We start from the raw sequence: 20,351 nt of genomic DNA, 5'->3' as shown, positions 1-20,351 counted from the left end.
GACAAACCCTCGTCTTTTCACCCACAAATCAAGAGTTTAGGACAAAAAATGAGGTCCTTGCCAAGCGGTATTTCTTGTTAGCTAACAGAGAGCGAAATCAGCCACACGAACACGCAAAAAGCGATCCTCTTAATGGCAGAGAGACCTGAAATGTGCCGGCATACTTTTTGCTAGTTCATGATAGTTCATTCCCCCCCTCGTTCTTGGTTAGCTACGCAAGAATACGCGTTAGTATCCACCAGGCTCGCCAAACTGTCTTGGAAATTCGCTTTAACGAATTTCTCCTTACCGTGAGTACTCGCAGTTGGATGTGCAGAAATCCCCCATAAAGCTGTGCGAATCCCGCTTACCACGACTGCAGCTAAACTGCACGATTCCTGCCCATCCAAATACTTTGGTTCTGTTGAATTGTGGGAGAATTGGAGCTCCGTTACCCTAGAATGATCACACGACACTCTAAGGCTGGTTGCAATCCACATAAGGGCTGATTTTAGACCCAGCTCTCTGTTTTATTAAAAATACACACATGCCCCCCACATGAATAAAGTCAATCCCCTCCCACCGAACAATGCAATGGGGATTGCCTATACAGAGGATGTACATTCCAATTGGAGCATAGCCTTTGCTATTATCTATCACTGGTCCTCCCCCATGAGTCTTCTGAGGTCAGCAGACTTCCTCCCCTTCCCCCCTATGAGCCATCTGAGGTCATATTTCCTGTCCTACTAGCTTCCATTGGTATGCAAAATTCTCTGCACAAGCACTCCCTAAAAATATCAGTCTGTACCTGGATGGGCCCGATACGATCTTTATTAAAACACATCCATCCGAGATACAGTTCAGATTAGTAATGGGTTGTAAGATATGCATAAGCCTACACACGGAGTTCACACCGCTTGCGCATTGCGTTATGAAGCCCATGTGGTACCATGCTGCTGATATGTGGATACAGGCCCACGGTCTACTGACAGCAGCATTCGCATGGAATGCCGTGGTGGTATACACGCCGGTCTATAAGCGCAGATCTGCCATCTCATCCATTACCAAGCTGAGTACTGTAATACATACATTGTACATGCGCATGGCCCAATTGCAGCCTTCAGAGCTTTAATTAAGCCACACGAGAGACATATGAATAACACGAATATATGACACATTTAAAGTTCGACCAATAATACAAAATTTCCATGACACCACTTACATTAAAACTTCATTAATCCAGCTTCCAACATGTTTCTCATATGAGTTCTATCAAACAAATGCGATCTGCCATGTGTTGACAACCCACAAAATGGCCGCGGCAACACTTCCGGTCTGCGTGCTTGCGTCACGACGTCACACCCTTAACGCGTTTCGTCACTTCCGGACTTCGTCTGAAGGGAGATTTATGTAATTTCAAAAAGGTTATAATATTATAATATAATGACATGTACTGTCCCTGACCGTAGTTACAGCTCCATACGTCGGCGCTGACGTGCACTTTGGCAGAGACCGACATGCTCAAAGACTGGCCCACCATCTCTTCTACATGTGAATGCAGGGCTGGCACTGCCTTTTTGGCGAAGAAATGACGGCTTGGCACTCTCCACCGCGGCGCGGCACAAGCCATCATTTCTCGGAAAGGTGCTGAGTCCACCACTTGGAAAGGGAGGGACTGCAGCACCAGCAACTTGGACAGGAGGACGTTCAGCTTTTGCACCGTCGGGTGCGTGCTCGCAAACTGTTGTCTCTTGGAAACGGATTCCAAGAAAGACTGCTGACGGAATCCGTGAAGAGGAGTATCAGGAGAAGGAGCATCAGAACGAGCGGAAGATGCCAACGAGCGACAACTCCCCTCAGCAGAGGTGTTGGAGCCTTGACTGGCTGATAGAGGGCGATTGACGTCGGGTGACGGAGCAAGTAACGGAGCGGGTGATGGGGCTGGGGCGGGCAGAACCGCCGTATCTTTATCACGGTTTTCCCAGGCCACCAAATGGCGACGCTGCATATGCTGACGCAACGCTGTAGTCCCAACATGGGCCCCCTGGCCACGCTTGACTTTCTGGCCACATAGTCGACATACGGCTACGTTTACTTCCTCGGGCGGCTTGACAAAAAATTGCCACACCGCAGAGTAGGAAACTTTGCCCCCGATACTCCTCACTGGCTGACTGCTGCTTCCTCCGTGCACACCGGCACCACTACTGGCCGTGGTGGTAGGCTGCAGTGGAGCTGGTGCTCTACTCCGTGGCCGTTTGCCTCCACTGACACTGCTGCGACCCTGCTGCCTCCTGGGCAACCCACCGACTGTTTTGCTTGCTGCCAAGCTGCCACCCTCTTCTCCTGATGATGTGGAAGCAATAGCCTGATGACGACGAGGCTGCCAAGTGCGATCAGCCTCATCATCATCAATTAGGGTCTCCGCCTCACTACTAGCCCCCTCGGCTGCGTGTGGGTCAGGAGACAGACCTGTCTCTATACCGGCTACCGAGCCACTCTCCTTGCCACTACTTCTTCGCCTGGCTGCTGAAGAGGCGGATGTCTCCCCCCGTTCCTGACCGCCCTCTGTTAGCTCTTCCTCACTGTACAGTGGGGCTGAGCCCACAGCATACGATACTTCGCTTGGTGAGGGAACACCAAAGGACAGGGGCAGGTCGAGGACACGTGATTTCAGTGGGCTTGCTCCCGGGCCATGCCAACTAACGGTTGTGTCTGACGTACCCACTGACCGTTGGCTGTAGGTGTCAGAGGTGACCTGGGAAGAGGAAGACGACCGAGCCAACCAATCGATGACGGCAGGGTTGTCGGTGGAGACACGACCGCTGGATGACACCGGGAGCACTGGCCTCTGGCTGCGACTAGTGCTGCCTCGACCCCTTCCTCTGCTGCCACGTCTGCTCGCTCCTAAAACATTGCCTCCTCTGCCACTCCTATGCATGTTGTCTGACATACTCTTTAATTAAACGATTCTGTGTCCCTGAGTAACAATTCTGTGTCTGTCCCTGAGTAACAATTCTGTGTCTGTCCCTGAGTAACAATTTTGTGTCCCTGAGTAACAATTCTGTGTCCCTCAGTAACAATTCTGTGTCCCTCAGTAAAAATTCTGTGTCCCTCAGTAACAATTCTGTGTCCCTCAGTAACAATTCTGTGTCCCTGAGTAACAATTCTGTGTCCCTGAGTAACAATTCTGTGTCTGTCCCTGAGTAACAATTCTGTGTCTGTCACTGAGTAACAATTCTGTGTCCCTCAGTAACAATTCTGTGTCCCTCAGTAACAATTCTGTGTCTGTCCCTGAGTAACAATTCTGTGTCTGTCCCTGAGTAACAATTCTGTGTCCCTCAGTAACAATTCTGTGTCCCTGAGTAACAATTCTGTGTCCCTCAGTAACAATTCTGTGTCCCTCAGTAACAATTCTGTGTCTGTCCCTGAGTAAAAATTCTGTGTCCCTGAGTAACAATTCTGTGTCCCTCAGTAACAATTCTGTGTCCCTCAGTAACAATTCTGTGTCCCTGAGTAACAATTCTGTGTCGCTGAGTAACAATTCTGTGTCCCTCAGTAACAATTCTGTGTCCCTCAGTAACAATTCTGTGTCTGTCCCTGAGTAACAATTCTGTGTCTGTCGCTGAGTAACAATTCTGTGTCCCTCAGTAACAATTCTGTGTCCCTCAGTAACAATTCTGTCTGTCCCTGAGTAACAATTCTGTGTCTGTCCCTGAGTAACAATTCTGTGTCTGTCCCTGAGTAACAATTCTGTGTCCCTCAGTAACAATTCTGTGTCGCTCAGTAACAATTCTGTGTCCCTGAGTAACAATTCTGTGTCCCTGAGTAACAATTCTGTGTCCCTCAGTAACAATTCTGTGTCTGTCCCTGAGTAACAATTCTGTGTCCCTGAGTAACAATTCTGTGTCCCTCAGTAACAATTCTGTGTCCCTCAGTAACAATTCTGTGTCTGTCCCTGAGTAACAATTCTGTGTCCCTCAGTAACAATTCTGTGTCTTTCCCTGAGTAACAATTCTGTGTCCCTCAGTAACAATTCTGTGTCCCTCAGTAACAATTCTGTGTCTTTCCCTGAGTAACAATTCTGTGTCCCTCAGTAACAATTCTGTGTCCCTCAGTAACAATTCTGTGTCTGTCCCTGAGTAACAATTCTGTGTCCCTAAGTAACGTTTCTGTGGCCCTAAGTAACGGTTCTGTGGCCCTCAGTAACAAATCTGTGTCCCTCAGTAACAATTCTGTGGCACTAAGTAACGTTTCTGTGGCCCAATGTAAAGTTTCTGTGGCCCTAAGTAACGATTCTGTGGCCCTAAGTAACGTTTCTGTGTCTGTCCCTAAGTAACAATTCTGTCTGTCCCTAAGTAACAATTCTGTGGCCCTAAGTAATGTTTCTGTGGCCCTAACAGTTCTGTGGCCCTCAGTAACAATTCTGTGTCCCTCAGTAACAATTCTGTCTGTCCCTAAGTAACAATTCTGTGGCCCTAAGTAACGTTTCTGTGGCCCTAAGTAACGTTTCTGTGGCCCTAAGTAACGTTTCTGTGGCCCTAAGTAACAGTTCTGTGGCCCTCAGTAACAATTCTGTGTCCCTCAGTAACAATTCTGTGGCCCTATGTAACGTTTCTGTGGCCCTAAGTAACAGTTCTGTGGCCCTCAGTAACAATTCTGTGTCCCTCAGTAACAATTCTGTGTCTGTCCCTAAGTAACAATTCTGTGGCCCTAAGTAACAATTCTGTGGCCCTAAGTAACGTTTCTGTGGCCCTAAGTAACGATTCTGTGGCCCTAAGTAACGTTTCTGTGGCCCTAAGTAACGTTTCTGTGGCCCTAAGTAATGTTTCTGTGGCCCTAAGTAACATTTCTGTGGCCCTAAGTAACGTTTCTGTGGCCCTAAGTAACTTTTCTGTGGCCCTAAGTAACGTTTCTGTGTCCCTAACTAACGTTTCTATGTCCCTAACTCTCTCCCTGAATACAGCCAGGTCTGCCTCTGTTGAATGACTGGAGGCAAATGGAGAATTCTAAAATGGCCGCCATTTATAGCTCGACCATTACACAGTGCTGGCTGGCTGGCTCCTGATTGGCTAATGCGATCACTTGTCATGAATGAATGCATTATGGGTCAGCGCGCCTTGTCTGCGCGCCTTCCCAGACATCCCCGCTCCGTTGCCGCACATGTCGCCGCCATTTTAGGAAAAATTTCGATTCGCGCATCCGAAATTTTTCTAATATTCGAAGCGAATTCCACTTCGCCTACTTCGATTCGCTCATCTCTAATAGATATGTTAAAGAAAAGATGGTTCCCAGATCCCTGCGATGGGATGTGCCTCCAGAATATGAGGACATTAATAGCTCAGCTGAATGGTTTCAGTTTTTCAATGATTCAGGTATTGAATTATTGAAATTTCTTATATCTAGAAAGAAAAAGAAACTCTCTTATCTAGACACAGAGATCAATAAAATTAAAGAGCAACTTTTACCACATAAAGAAAAAGATGAATATAAGTCAGAATCTGACAGATTAAGAACATATATGGAACATTTAGAAAATGAACAAAGGATAAAAAAACGGAAAAAATATGCCAGAGATGTGAAAGATTATCAAGATGAATATGTCTTTAGGTGGCAAAAGGATAAGGTTAATATACCTGTCCCATCTACACCCTATACCACACCTTTACCTTCAAATAAACCTTTTAAATTTCCTCACAATACTAGAGGCCACCCATCTAAACATAACAAGACAAATAATAATCACTACGAAACACCTGTAAAACATCTTATGAATTTTAACATACCTGTATCTAACAGATATGATGCTTTGGACTCAATGACTGATCATAATATAGGTTCACGGAGTAATAATTGGCACCCTAATCGGCAACAATATAAGAGTAATGGTAAAATATGAAAGTGCAGCGCTAACTTAAACAATGATTACACATAAGATAGATCCCATATGAATGTGGATCGGCAAAAAAGACGGCGTCAGTTCATCAGATGTGCTAAATACGTATACAGTCTCCAACACTTGAAGAGCCAGGGATAGTAGATATCAGCAATGATAAAGAAAAGCCAAGTAATGCACTGACCAGATAGCGCAAGTTAAAGCGCATGGGACATTTAAGACCTGTCCCTGGTACTCAGCCACTGTATCACTGGAGCAAGGCGGTGTCATCTGTAGGGTGACCACTAGATGTCATCTGTCCGGATGGAAGCTGTGTCCAGCCACTGTGTTGATGGATCAGGTGGGTGTTGTCTGTAGGGTGACCACTAGATGTCATCGGTTCCAGGAGAAGCTGTATCACGGATCCAGGGATGTCACTGCAGATGTGTTCTTGTTAGGCACAATCCCAGGACCTACTGGATTTACAGGCTCCCCAGAAATAAAGAGCCCGTGGAAAAAGGCCTCAAATAGTGTGATAACGTTTATTTAAAATTGAACAATCAGAAAAGAACTTACTTAGCAAAGGTACAGCTGCTTATAAACGGCCAGACCGGAGGTACATGTACATAAGATAAACAAAGCTTGGCACTTCCCTAACGCGTATCGTGTAAGTACACATCATCAGAGGGGCTGTGTTGATGGATCAGGTGGGTGTTGTCTGTAGGGTGACCACTAGATGTCATCGGTTCCAGGAGAAGCTGTATCACGGATCCAGGGATGTCACTGCAGATGTGTTCTTGTTAGGCACAATCCCAGGACCTACTGGATTTACAGGCTCCCCAGAAATAAAGAGCCCGTGGAAAAAGGCCTCAAATAGTGTGATAACGTTTATTTAAAATTGAACAATCAGAAAAGAACTTACTTAGCAAAGGTACAGCTGCTTATAAACGGCCAGACCGGAGGTACATGTACATAAGATAAACAAAGCTTGGCACTTCCCTAACGTGTATCGTGTTAGGGAAGTGCCAAGAGAGTAGAGATGATAAGAGATGATAAGAGTAATTATCATCCCAGACCATATTATAATGGTAATAATAATGGCAATACTTATTACCAACACCATCACAAACCTTATACTTCACAAAACAATAGAAAGAATGCTCAAAACCACAGAAAACCAGGTTTTAGACCTTATTATGAGCAACCGAGAACTCCACAAACTGGTCCCCCTCATTCTGACTACCAGAACAATGAAGGTAGACATACACAGCAGCCTTTTTTAGGTCCAGGACGGGCACAAAAAAGGAGTGCCCACGGAGAAGAAAAAGAGGAGGCCAGAGGGTCAACAAACCCAAAAAAAAAGGAAGATGTAAATGAAATAGGCATCTTCAATCTTAGCAATAAGGAGTTGTCACCAGATGAACTTAAACTCCTTAGTAAAGGTTTAAAATTCGCACCTAAAGCTATCTTAAATAAATTTCAAACCTATATTGATATTAGGAAATATGTTAGAAAATGATCTCTCAAGAAGTACTTTCTAACCAACCCTATTACACGTAACAATTCTCTAGGAACCAGTATTAACTCTCATTTAAGGAATGCATCATTGTTCAATCCTCCCACACAGTCATTAACTTATATTAATGCCTTTCGTGATACAGTTTTTAAGGACCTTAACAGTCTGGAAGTGAAGAAAGTCACAGAGCTAACACTATCTGTAAGAAAGCCATGGACTCTTTGTTAGAAAATAAAGATCTAGTTGTGCGACCAGCAGACAAAGGGGGTGGTGTGGTTGTTTTATCAAAAACTGACTACATCAATGAAGTCAATAACATTCTAAATGATAGAGATACTTATTCACTTTTAAATAAGAACTCGCTGCATCCGTATAAAAAACTATTGAAAACTATTATATGCAAAGGTTATGACGATAATATTATAAATAAAAAAGAAAGGGATTTTTTATGTCCTTCTGCTCCGAGATTACCTGTACTCTATATTTTACCGAAAATACATACGAGTTTAACCAATCCCCCTGGAAGACCCATCATCAGCGGAATAGGATCGTTGTGCTCTAGAGCAGGAGAATACATCGATCATTTTCTGCAACCCTTAGTCACAAGAACGCCATCTTATTTACGCGACACTAAACAAGTTTACAAGATATTGGGAATATTAGTATTCAACATGATACCTTTTTAGTCACTGCTGATGTCGCATCACTATATACTAATATTAACCATTTAGATGGCATGGAAGCAGTGAGGTTTTATCATAATGATTTTACTGATAAGTCCGTTTTACAGAAAGATTTTATTCTTGAGCTGTTAGAGTTTGCGATGACCAAGAATTATTTTTGGTTTAATAACCAATTTTATTTACAAATTAGGGGGGTTGCAATGGGAGCTAAATTTGCTCCCAGCCTGGCCAATCTCTTCATGGCCAGGTGGGAGGAGGATATTATTTATGGTAGAGATTGGCCAGAGCTTTTATTTTATAGACGTTATATTGATGACATATTTTTAATTTGGAATGGTGAAGAACAAGCATTATTAAATTTTTTTAATACTCTTAATTATAACACACTTAATATTAGGCTCACATTCGAATATAGTACAATTAGTGTTCATTTTCTTGATCTGACCTTGTTTAACCAGAAGGGGAGAATTGTTACTGAAACTTTTTTTAAAACTACAGACAGAAATAGTTACATCTCCCTCAACAGTTGCCACCATCCCACATGGTTGAATAACATCCCCAAAAGTCAATTCCTCAGGATTAGGAGAAATTGCACTAACAATGATACTTTTCTCTCTCAGGCCACTATCCTTAAAGATCGTTTTTTGGAAAAAGGATATGATGAGGATAAACTGAACAATACTATTAAAGAAGTGACTAAATTGGAGAGAGATAACATTTTATATAAAGTAAATACGCAGAGACAATATAAAATATGTCCTTTTGTAACTAGCTTTTCAATACAGCATAAAGCAATTTCCAAGATAAGTAAGGATAATTGGAAAATATTGAAAGCTGACCCCATTCTAACCAATTTCTTGCCGGATAGGCCTGAAATAACATTTAGAAAGGCATTAACATTACGGGACAAGATAGCCCCCAAACGTTGTAAATCCCCCCACCAACATCTCATTTTTTTCAGGACTTAAAGGATTCTTTCCTTGTAATAAGTGTATCATTTGTAAATGTAACAGAACCAGGAATAAGAGTATTGATACATTTATTCAACAGTAACAGGCAAAAGCTATAATATTGATAGTTTCATTACGTGTAATAGTAAGTTTGTCGTCTATGTACTACAGTGTCCATGCAAAAAACAGTACATTGGCAGAACTACGAGAAAACTAAAGGACCGCCTAAGAGAACATGTTAGTAACTTCAAGAAGGGGTACAAGGAACATTCCTTGTCAAAGCATTATCGCGTATTCCACAACATGGACCCCTCATCGTTAAAGTTTGTTGGAATTGACATTATTAAAACACACTGGCGGGGCATTAATAAAAAGAGATCAGTCTCACAACGAGAATCTAAATGGATATATGAATTGGATACTTTATACCCAAAAGGACTCAATATTGAGTTTGAATTAATATTGAGTTTGACTCAATATTGAGTTTGAATTAACATGCGGAAAATTATTAAAATGTGATATAAAAACATCTGTATATTCTAAAATAATCAAACAAGAGAATCATAAAAACAAATAAAAGGAAAGAGAATCCGATGACCAAGAAATAAATCTCTAATATGTATATAGAATAGTTAAAATTCTAAAATTAAAATAAAAAGATGAATTCCAATTATAGCTATGATATAAAGTGTATATTAGCACTTGCCAAATAAGCTATACTAAACTGTAATACGGATATGTATAATGAGTTGCAAAAATATAGCATAGAATAACATAAAATGATAATTAATATTATGCTATTTTATTGAAATTTATCCAAAACTAGTGAATAGTATAAAAATGGCAAATACACTATATAGGGGGACTAAAAATAGCAATATTTGTGGATCGCTGCATATAATTAGCTATTATCTATAAAGCTATTGTAGATAATACAAGGAACCCCGACAGTGACTCGGTTCTCCCCCAAACTGCTGTGGAAGGGGGGCTGAACCAGTCATACCTCTGGGCACCGCAAGTGCGGCAGCAGATGCGGAGGTAGGAGCAACAACGGGAGCGACCACAGGAGTGACAACCGGCCTAATAGCACCAGGAGCAAGGTGCGCTGTGCGTGCAAACAGCGTCTGCAACGCCTGAGCGAACTGAGCCAACAAGGGATCCTGCTGATCAAGTCTGGCAACCAACATATGGAGGGGGGCGTACCTTCACCGTCAGGATTCATGGCATTCGTGTAATGTCAGGGAGCGAGGAGCCAGACACACAAGGAGGTGCAATTAAAGGTAGGTTTATTAATATAAAAATAAGACAAGAGTCTATGCAAGTCCAACAGCGGAAATCGTAGCCAAAGCCGGGGTCAAGAGCCATAAAGAATCGTTGCCAGAGCCGGGATCAGGAGCCAGGAAGAATGGTCGCCAGAGCCAGGGTCAGAAGCCAGGAGGAGTCTTAGCCAAAGCCGAGTCGGTATCCAGGAAAGCAATGAGTAGCTAAACAGGAGCTTGCTGTTGTGCAAGAGACAGGACACGAATGCAATGGACAGCCACAAACCGCAGACTTATATGTGATAAGCCGCCACCTCCTGGGGGAAGAGCCGCAGAGGGCTGAAAGCATAAAGGATCCCATAATGCTTTGCAGACACCTAAGATGGATGCCAGCACATGGAGCAGGTCTGAGGAAAGGTAGGACCTTGACACTCGGGCATGCACGTGGTGCGTGCGTATGTGAAATAGTGTCCAGAAGCTGGAATGCATCCACATTACTTAAGGATGAAGCCGGTCCAAACTAAGGCTGTAATAAGAAAGCAGTTCCTCCGGAGGAACTGCAGGGACACAGAGCAGGCTATGTGCTGGGGCATGTGAGTAATTCTCCTTGGGTATAAAATAGTCAATAAAATGCAGCGCTAAAATATACAAATTGCGATTGACGTAGATAAATAGATAAATAAAAGTCTTAAAAAGGTGCAATGTGATAGTCGTGGTTCATTAGATGGTTGTTAGATTATCGTGACTTCCGTGTCTTGTGAAAAATGAGTATACAATGCACTAACCAGATAGCACAAAGTTATGTGCGTTGGAGTAAATAAGACCTACTCCACGGGGCTCTGGGGACGGGAACTCTGAAGACAGGTGAAGTTGTCAGGTGGAGCTGACTCACCAGATGTCATCAGACCATAACAGATTTCCTCATTCCAGTGTAGTGTGTAATCATCATTATAGATACATCATGTAGTACGGATTTCAGCCACCGAGGGGATCATACACTTAAGTGTAAGTCGCCTATCAAGGTGCACCTTGAAGGAGGGGGGGGCTCACAATTTCCAAAAAATGAGCCCAGAGAGAGAGAAAAAAGCTCCAATAGTGTAGTATTTATTGAGCAAGTGGAGTTACAATAATAAACAGATAAAAAACGGACACTTACATCCAGGAAAAAATGCAGTGGCATAACAGGTCAATAGTCCATGCACAGGGGCGCTTTACTATACATAAGGGGCATTCATAACAGGGCTCTCTCCCTTTTGAAAATGTGTGATTACACGAAACGCGTCAGCGGGGACCCCCCCTGTACATGGACTATTGACCTGTCATGCCACTGCATTTTTTCCTGGATGTAAGTATCCATTTTTTATCTGTTAATTATTGTAACTGCACTTGCTCAATAAATACTACACTATTGGAGCTTTTTTTCTCTCTCTCTGGGCTCATTTTTTGGAAATTGTGAGCCCCCCCCCTCCTTCAAGGTGCACCCTGATAGGCGACTTACACTTAAGTGTATGATCCCCCCGGTGGCTGAAATCCGTACTACATGATGTATCTATAATGATGATTACACACTACACTGGAATGAGGAAATCTGTTATGGTCTGATGACATCTGGTGACTCAGCTCCACCTGACGACTTCACCTGTCTGCAGAGTTCCCGTCCCCAGAGCACAGTGGAGTAGGTCTTATTTACTCCAACGCACATAACTTTGTGCTATCTGGTTAGTGCATTGTATACTCATTTTTCACAAGACACGGAAGTCACGATAATCTAACAACCATCTAATGAACCACGACTATCACATTGCACCTTTTTAAGACTTTTATTTATCTATTTATCTACGTCATCGCAATTTGTATATTTTAGCGCTGCATTTTATTGACTATTTTAGATACTATTGGAGGATTTAAGGCATTCCCTCTTATATTGCTGGCTGCTGATCCTGATTTCATCTGCTACCCAGCGCTCGTATATTGACTGCTTTATATAATTCTCCTTGGGTGAATGCTGATGGCCAGACAGTCCAGGACCCTGCATCTAAACTGCATTAAGGTGGCCTTAAGGCTCCACTAAGATTGCATTGTTTGCATTGTTCTTGTATTTGCACATTACTGATGGTGCTGCATTTTTGGGCTTTGTGCAGTTGTCTTCTCACACAGCCCTACTTGTGAGTATGCTTAAGTGGGGAATGTCTTCCAGACAGCAGAGTGGGGGAGGGGCACATGTACACCGCTGTCAGGTCCTGAGAACTCTAGGTAAAATCCTGCTGTATTTGCATCTCGGGAAATACCACATGCGACCGGTGTGTCTGAGCCACTGTGTTTGTCTGGCATTGTAGCTAATACCGCCTCAGCATATGTCACTAAGGATAATTTATCAGCGGCTTTAATAGATCTGGAAGGCAAGATTGTGGAAATAATTGATTCCATGGCACAGGGTGGAAAAAAGCAGGAAAGATCCCCTTCACCTGTTCCCCCTCCAGTGGTGGAGGTGGAGTGGGTGGGGGTTGAGGAGGAGTATATTGGAGCAGAACTAGAGGAAGGTCAGGCAGAAGATTCCGTGCCTGAAAATTCTGAGCCTGAGGAAGCTCAGAGACTATCTGTGTATCACGTGCAGAAACTTCTAGTGCAGTCCCTTTCTGAAATGGTCAGCTCCTACTTTAGGTTGCCTTTGGTAGACACCTCAGCGGTTAAGTACTCCTCCCTGGGGTCTCTGCAGTTGCGCAGAGTTCTCAGGTCTTTCCCTTACATTCTCTCTTGGAGCAGAGGTTGTATGCAGAATGGGATCACCTGGATAGAGTGTTTTACCTAAAAGATTTTCTCTTCTCTATCCTATGGAAGAAATTGAGTATGCCAGCAGTAGAGGCAGCAGTTTCCTCCCTTAATAAGTATTGAACTTGTCTGGTGGATAACATCCAAGTTTTCAAGGATCCGGCTGACAAAAGAATCTATAATCACTTGTAAAGGCTTTCTTTGCCTTAGCTGAATCTGATCTGCTCTGCAGCCAGCGGTGGCAGCTATTAGCATTTGCCAAAGCCAGAAAGATCGTGTTAAGCAATTGGTAAGGAAAATCCCATCATAAGGGGAAGAACACCAGTGAGGAATTTACAGAGTTGCCTCAGGTCTTATTCCTTGCTGCAGATGCCCTGAAGAACTATATCCAGCAGATACATGCATAGGCCTCATGCATAGGGTTTTGTGGTTAAAGACTGGCCTGCTAAACTGCCCTGTAAGAATTTACTGACCGACAACCCTTTACATGGTCAACATTGGTTTGGTGGGGATTTGGACAAATACTTTCAAAAGATCTCTGGTGGGACGAGTTCTCTTCTGCTTGATTAAAAAGAAAGGTAAGTGTCCCATCTATATCTGCTGCTTCAACGGCCGGTACCTCATCTTATAAGCAGTCCTTTCGGTGCTTGCAAATGTCTGGTTTCAGAGGAATGATGTAGGGACGGGCAGAGGAAACCGTGGTCGGCTATATCATCTAAATCAGATTCCAAATCCTCTTCACTATGAACGGATGCCCCCACTCACATGGGTAGGGTGGAGTTTTGGGTTCTTCCTCCTCCCTGGTTTTTGAGATTGCATGTACCTGAAAATCAGCAGAGAAGAAATTCCTTGATTTAGTTGGCTCAGGGAGTAATCAAGACATTTCTGGTGGACAAAAGGTTCTTGAGATTTTTTTCCAATCTTTTCATGGTCCCAAAGCCAAACGGGGATTTGAGGTCAATTTTGGATCTCAAAGGGTTAAACAGATTTCTAAAGGTCATATCGTTTTGGATGGAGTCCGTTGGGTCAGTTGTGGCCTTGCTTTGAAAAGGGGATTTTTTAGATGTCCATAGACATCAAGGACACATGCCTCCCATGTACCAGTTCTTCCTCCACATGAAAGGTTTCAACGGTTTGCAGAGGGAGAGCAGCATTTTCAGTGTTTTGTGGCTCTACCTTTTGAGCTGGCCATAGCTCAAGTGTTCACAAAAAGTTTAGATCCAGTGCTGTGTGTGTTGAGGACTCAACAACTTGTCCAGTTTGTATCCTGGGATATATTAATATGTGATCTTGCGAGCAACCAATTTAATCCCTACAAACAATACAAATCAATCCGAGTTAGTCGCTTACACCTCCCACATACTCATATAAATGTGCAAAGAATATATAATGTAATTATAGTGCAGCGCCTCACCTCACTTCAGTACTTAATGCGACATTAATATCAACCATACACTGTGCATATAATATGTGAATTTCACAAAATAAAATAAATTAGGCAGCAAGCCCCATATGTCCTTATGAATCATCCTTACTGCTCTTCCAATAATGCAATCATAAAACAATTCACAGTTATATCAGTCCAGTGTCTTCAAATTCACTGTTAGTGCTCCTTCACCATCAACCAAGATGTGCTGTCACCTGGAGCTTTTGACCTCACATGTATAATGTTTGGTCAGAAAGCGCTTGTGTCCATTAAATAGGACTAATTGAATGGTAATTCTCAGATGGATATCTTTCTCCTCCCAGCGGGTCTTAGCCTTTATTACACCTTGTCCTCCTTATCTCTCCCTATATAAAGCGTAATAGGCAGAAATAGTGTTCTATATATATATATATATATATATATATATATATATATATATAAAAATACGCAAGCCAAAGGAAACTCTTGTATTTGTACTTTTGGCAATATAGTGTATATAGCACAGACTGCAATATGTCAGGTACAACCATTGACGTTCGTCTCGTTACCAGTCCATAAGATCTCAGAAGCATAGTGACGTCAGCAAGCCCTTCCCCTACGTGTTACGCCACAGGTCACGTGGTTTCCTCTTTGGATGTGGTTCGAGCCACAGGTCACACATTGCATGTGGTTCGAGCTGAAGTTATTGGCAGCAATTAGGTAGTCGGACTCATTGTTTGTTCTGCCAAAAGGAGTTCATTGCTTGCTACAAAGCTGGTGTGCTTCCTGTGAGGGAGGGGTTATATGGGGGAAGACTTCCTGTCTGTTTTTGGTTTGCCAGTGTCCCTGACCCTGATATCCAGAAGTAGGCTGCTTGACATCCTTTAAGGATAGGTTCACCTTTAGGGGCATGGTACATGTTACACCCATATTTAGGGTGTAACATGCTGCATGCTCCTATTCACCCGCCTCCCACTGTCAGAGCCCCCCTCCCTGTGGCAGCAGGCATGGATTCCTTTCTCTGCATACACTGTCACATTTTTAAAATGGCTCCACCCACACAGCCACATCATTCACAGTAATCTGTCCTGCAATCACAGGTGCAATACTCTGCAGAGTCTTGTGAAAAAAAGTGCACATTTTTTTTCTGCAGAAATGTGTGCATTTATTATTTTTTCCCCAAAGATGAGCTTAGCCTTTACCTTTTTTTTACTTTAAGCATTGGTCAACCCATTCCGACATTCCACAATGCAATGTATTGTGGGTTGCTAGATGGGGAAGGCTAAAGCTAAAATCAGACAATTGATATCAGAAAGTGTGCACTCAGAGTTGGGGTTTACCAAAGCACCAAATCAAGGTGCAAGCAGATACTGGTACAGAACGTTGCAGAACTTCAGTAAAATAGGATTTGGTTTTATTTTCATCATAAATCTCTCTACATGTGCTTGTATTGTTGAGGCTGCTTTGAGCTGCTGTTAAAGTGGTTCTAAAGGCTCAAGGTTTTTTGCCTTCATTTATTCTATGCATGAAGGTAAAAAAAACCTTCTGTGTGTGGCATCCCCCCCAGCCCTCCTAACACTTGTCCGAGCCTCATCCTGATCCAGAGATGTCACCAAGAGCCTTGGTTCTCCAGGGACTCTCACTCCTGATTGGCTGAGGCAGCAGCGGGAGTCATTGGCTCCTGCTCCTGTCAATCACAGCCAGTGAGTAAATCAGGAGGGGTGGGGCCGAGATGCAGCTTTGTGTGTCAATAGACACGCAGAGCCACAGCTCGGGGGACCCGAGAAGAGGAGGATCCGGGCTACTATGTGCAAAACCACTGCACAGAGCAGGTAAGTATGACATGTTTGTTACTGGAAATTACAGTCATGTTATTCTAATCGCTAGGATCCATTTTTGGTACTTATAGTAGCTCCTGTGTTTTAGAAGGATCAAAACAAACTAGTAAGAGGTAAATGAAAATTGCGAAATGCATAATGCACAGTAGACAAACTAAAACAGATAAACCTAAGATTTAATTATTTTATGTTATGTTGTTTCTGTGTTAGGTTCCAGAACTGGCTGGGTTTTGGCTTCTCAGTATCCTGTTGCAGCTCCCTCTACTGCTCTTCCTTATATTTGATCCAGGAGCAGAGCCTTTGCCCTTGGAGCGGGTATCCCATGGAATTCTGGTTGTGTTGTTGCTTTTCCAGATCCCTGTGGCATCACTTACACTACGGAGGACCACTAAACGTCTGGCAGGCAGATTTCATCAACTTGGAAACTTAGTAGAACAAGAATGAAATGGTGACACTTTTGACTATCTTACAAGTGAGATATAATGATACATATAAGATAGATATAAAGATATAATGAGACAAGATAAGATTATGATGGATGAGTGTTAAAATGCAACTGATGTTTAAATATAATATATTTGCATGAAAATGCTTTAGAAAGGAGGTTTCTATTGTGAAGGTATTAAAACATTTTGAAATATGGATAATAAAACATCCTGTCTGTAGTCATTCCTCTTGTGTACTCCACCTACTTTTTATATATGGAAGAGATTGTAAAAAAACACATTCATGTTCTGAGTTGCTGGGTGACATTTGATTTTGTTTGTAAGCTTTACCACCAGTGCTACTACTTTTATAAAGTGAATGGTTAATAGATACTGTGGTGTCTATGGTACTAAAGCTCACTTATTTATGCCATTATACTTATTACTAAATTTTAGGTTTGTGGTTATCCAAAACGTCCATAAGAGATTTTTAGGTAAAGGCTGTTTTAAATCTAACTGAATAGATAAATCACTACGGTAAGGAAGCCAAAGTAATACTGTCCACAGGATTGTTTGCTGACACTTGTTGCTGCTTAAAGCATAACTTCACCCAAAAGGGGAATTTCCAATCTACCTTCTCCCCCCTCCACCATATTTGAATAATTTTAATTTTTTTTTTTTTTGGGGGGGGTACCTAGTTTTTAACAGATACCCACTCCCACTTGTCACAAGTCCCAGGAGGCTACGGGACCACTATTCACAGGGCGCAGCCTCAGTAGGAAGCTAGCTGTCAGGGATGCGGGTGTGACCAGAGATGTGTGTACTGACACAGGGAAACACAGGCTCCAGATATGGTATAAACAAGACAATTTATTAAGACTAACAATACAAACATAAACGCAGTGCACCAAACCCCAAGCTAACACAAATACATACAACAAGGTGAAACAAAGCTAAACTGGTATAGATACACAGGTACATACACATATAGAGCACAATGTAGTCAGGCAGGCCGGGTCGATAACTATCGGGCAGGTAGGTACAGGAGGAGCAGGCAGAGAGAATGGTCAGGGTCACAAGCCAGGGATAAAACAGGAGAAGTCAGCAGAGGTCAGGATCAGGCAGGGTCGGCAAGAAGTCAGGCAGGAACAGGAATGCAGGTTACAAGGTACAGGGGCCCATGGAAAAACACACACCAAGGCACAGACTGCAGGTCTGGCCATCCCTTAAATACACCTCGAAATGAACCTCTGGTTGTTGAGAGCACCCGCTGGCCAGCCCTGGTACTGCAGCCCACAAGGCAGGTGAGTCCCACCACTATTGGCAAGTCCATTCCTGACAGTACCCCCCTCAAGGAGCGGCCTCAGGATGCTCCAAACAGTCCTAGCTGGGCAAAATGTTCCACCGCCCGGGTCCGGTGACTGGCGGGATATCAAAGACTGGCACATCGGGCTGGGCACCGGAAGGAGGCACTTCGAGCTGGACACCGGACGGAGGCACTTCGAGCTGGACACCGGAAGGAGGCACTTCGGGCTGGACACCGGACGGAGGCACTTCGGGCTGGACAGCGGACGGTGGCACTTCGGGCTGGACGCCGGACGGAGGCACTTCGGGCTGGACGCCGGACGGAGGCACTTCGGGCTGGACGCCGGACGGAGGCACTTCGGGCTGGACGCCGGACGGAGGCACTTCGGGCTGGACGCCGGACGGAGGCACTTCGGGCTGGACGCCGGACGGAGGCACTTCGGGCTGGACCCGGACGGAGGCACATCAGGCTGGACGCCGGATCACCAGGCGGAGCAGCGGGCACCAGGCGGAGCAGCGGGCACCGGGCCACCAGGCGGAGCAGCAGGCACCGGGCCACCAGGCAGAGCAGCAGGCACCGGGCCCCCAGGCAGGGCGGCGGGCACCGGGCCACCAGGCTGAGCAGCGGGCACCGGGCCCCCAGGCAGGGCACCGGGCCACCAGGCGGAGCAGCAGGCACCGGGCAACCAGGCAGGGCGGCAGGCACCGGGCCCCCAGGCGGAGCGGCGAGCACCAGGCAACCAGGCAGGGCGGCAGGCACCGGGCCATCTGGCTCGACAGCGGGCATCGGGTCACCAGGTACAACAGCGGGCACCGGGTCATCAGACATTGGATCGTCTTGCTCGACCGCGGGCACCAGGTCATCTGGCTCAACAGCGGGCATCGGGTCACCAGGCATCAGGTCATCTGGCTCGACAGCGGGCACCGAGTCATCTGGCAAGGCAGTGGGCACCGAGTCACCAGGCGTGACAGCTGGCTCTGAGTCAACTGGCACGACAGCGGGCATCGGGTCACCAGGTATGACAGCGGGCACTGGGTCATCAGGCATTGGATCGTCTGGATCAACAGCGGGCATCGAGTCATCAGGCACGACAGCGGGCATCGGGTCACCAGGCATGACAGCGGGCACTGGGTCATCAGGCATTGGATCGTCTGGCAAGACTGCGGGCACCGAGTCATCTGGCAAGACCGCGTGCTCCGAGTCATCTGGCAAGACCGCGGGCTCCGAGTCATCTGGCAAGACCGCGGGCTCCGAGTCATCTGGCAAGACCGCGGGCCCCGAGTCACCAGGCAAGACTGCGAGCATCGAGTCGTCTGGCAAGATTGCGGGCACTGAGTCAACTGTCGGAACAGCGGGCATTGAGTCGTCTGGCAAGACTGCGGGCACCGAGTCATCTGGCAAGACTGCGGGCACCGAGTCAACTGGCGGAACAGCGGGCACCGAGTCGTCTGGCAAGACTGCGGGCACCAAGTCGTCTGGCAAGACTGCGGGCACCGAGTCGTCTGGCAAGACTGCGGGCACTGAGTCAACTGGCGGAACAGCAGGCACCGAGTCGTCTGGCAAGACTGCAGGCACCGAGTCGTCTGGCAAGACTGCGGGCATCGAGTCATCTGGCAAGACTGCGGGCACCGAGTCAACTGGCGGAACAGCGGGCATCGAGTCGTCTGGCAAGACTACGGGCACCGAGTCGTCTGGCAAGACTGCGGGCACCGAGTCGTCTGGCAAGACTACGGGCACCGAGTCGTCTGGCAAGACTGCGGGCTCCGAGTCATCTGGCATAATAGGATCATCAGGCTGGATCAGTTCATCAGGCTGGGTAGAGACATCATGCTGAGTAAGGACATCAGGCTGGGTAGAGACATCAGGCTGAATTGTGGGTGCCGAGGCACCAGGCTGCACCACGGAAGGCGGGTTCTCAGATGGCAGGCTGACCGGTTTGGATACTGGCAGGATGGTATTGGTTGGAAAGAATTTTCGCCTTTTCCTGGTTTTAGTTACCAGAGCACTGTAAGTAAGTGCAGGTTTGTAAACGGATGGAGCAGCTGAAGACAGAGAAGAGCTGGAGGATGGAACAGAGGAGGGAGCAGTTGCTACAGAGTACTTCTTTACAGGGTTGAAGAAAGGATAGGTGCAGCGAGTGGGAGCAGGGGACTGGTATGTGGTAGTTAGTAGAGTATACTGGGCCATCACTGGGGGTGCTGTCGGGGATGCAGGAAGAGTGCCTTGAGCAGAGGAATGATGTTGCAAGCCGACTGAGGCTGGGTGTAACAAATCTGTCCATGTCTGCAGTACTGGTTTAACAAAATTCAGCTTACACATAGCCTGTCTGATCAAAGACTGCACTGCGTT

At 45.3% G+C, this 20,351-nt stretch overlaps 1 protein-coding gene across 1 annotated transcript in view; it reads left to right on the top strand.

The window, feature by feature from the left end:
* TMEM17 (transmembrane protein 17) overlaps positions 1–16,940 on the top strand; it is a 151,058-nt gene extending 134,118 nt beyond the window's left edge. Inside the window, exon 4 of the mRNA XM_089689864.1 lies at positions 16,482–16,940. Within this exon, the coding sequence (XP_089545990.1) occupies positions 16,482–16,715 (234 nt within the window). The 3' untranslated portion in view covers positions 16,716–16,940. The remainder of the gene's footprint in view (positions 1–16,481) is intronic.
* The last annotated feature ends 3,411 nt before the right edge of the window (positions 16,941–20,351 follow it).

The sequence above is a fragment of the Staurois parvus genome, unplaced genomic scaffold (assembly GCF_062004578.1).
Source record: "Staurois parvus isolate SC_StPar_1 unplaced genomic scaffold, SC_StPar_1.0 ptg000502l, whole genome shotgun sequence".
Lineage (NCBI taxonomy): Eukaryota > Metazoa > Chordata > Amphibia > Anura > Ranidae > Staurois > Staurois parvus.
Note: the sequence above shows the minus strand (reverse complement) of the source record. Positions and strands in the feature narration are given on the sequence as shown.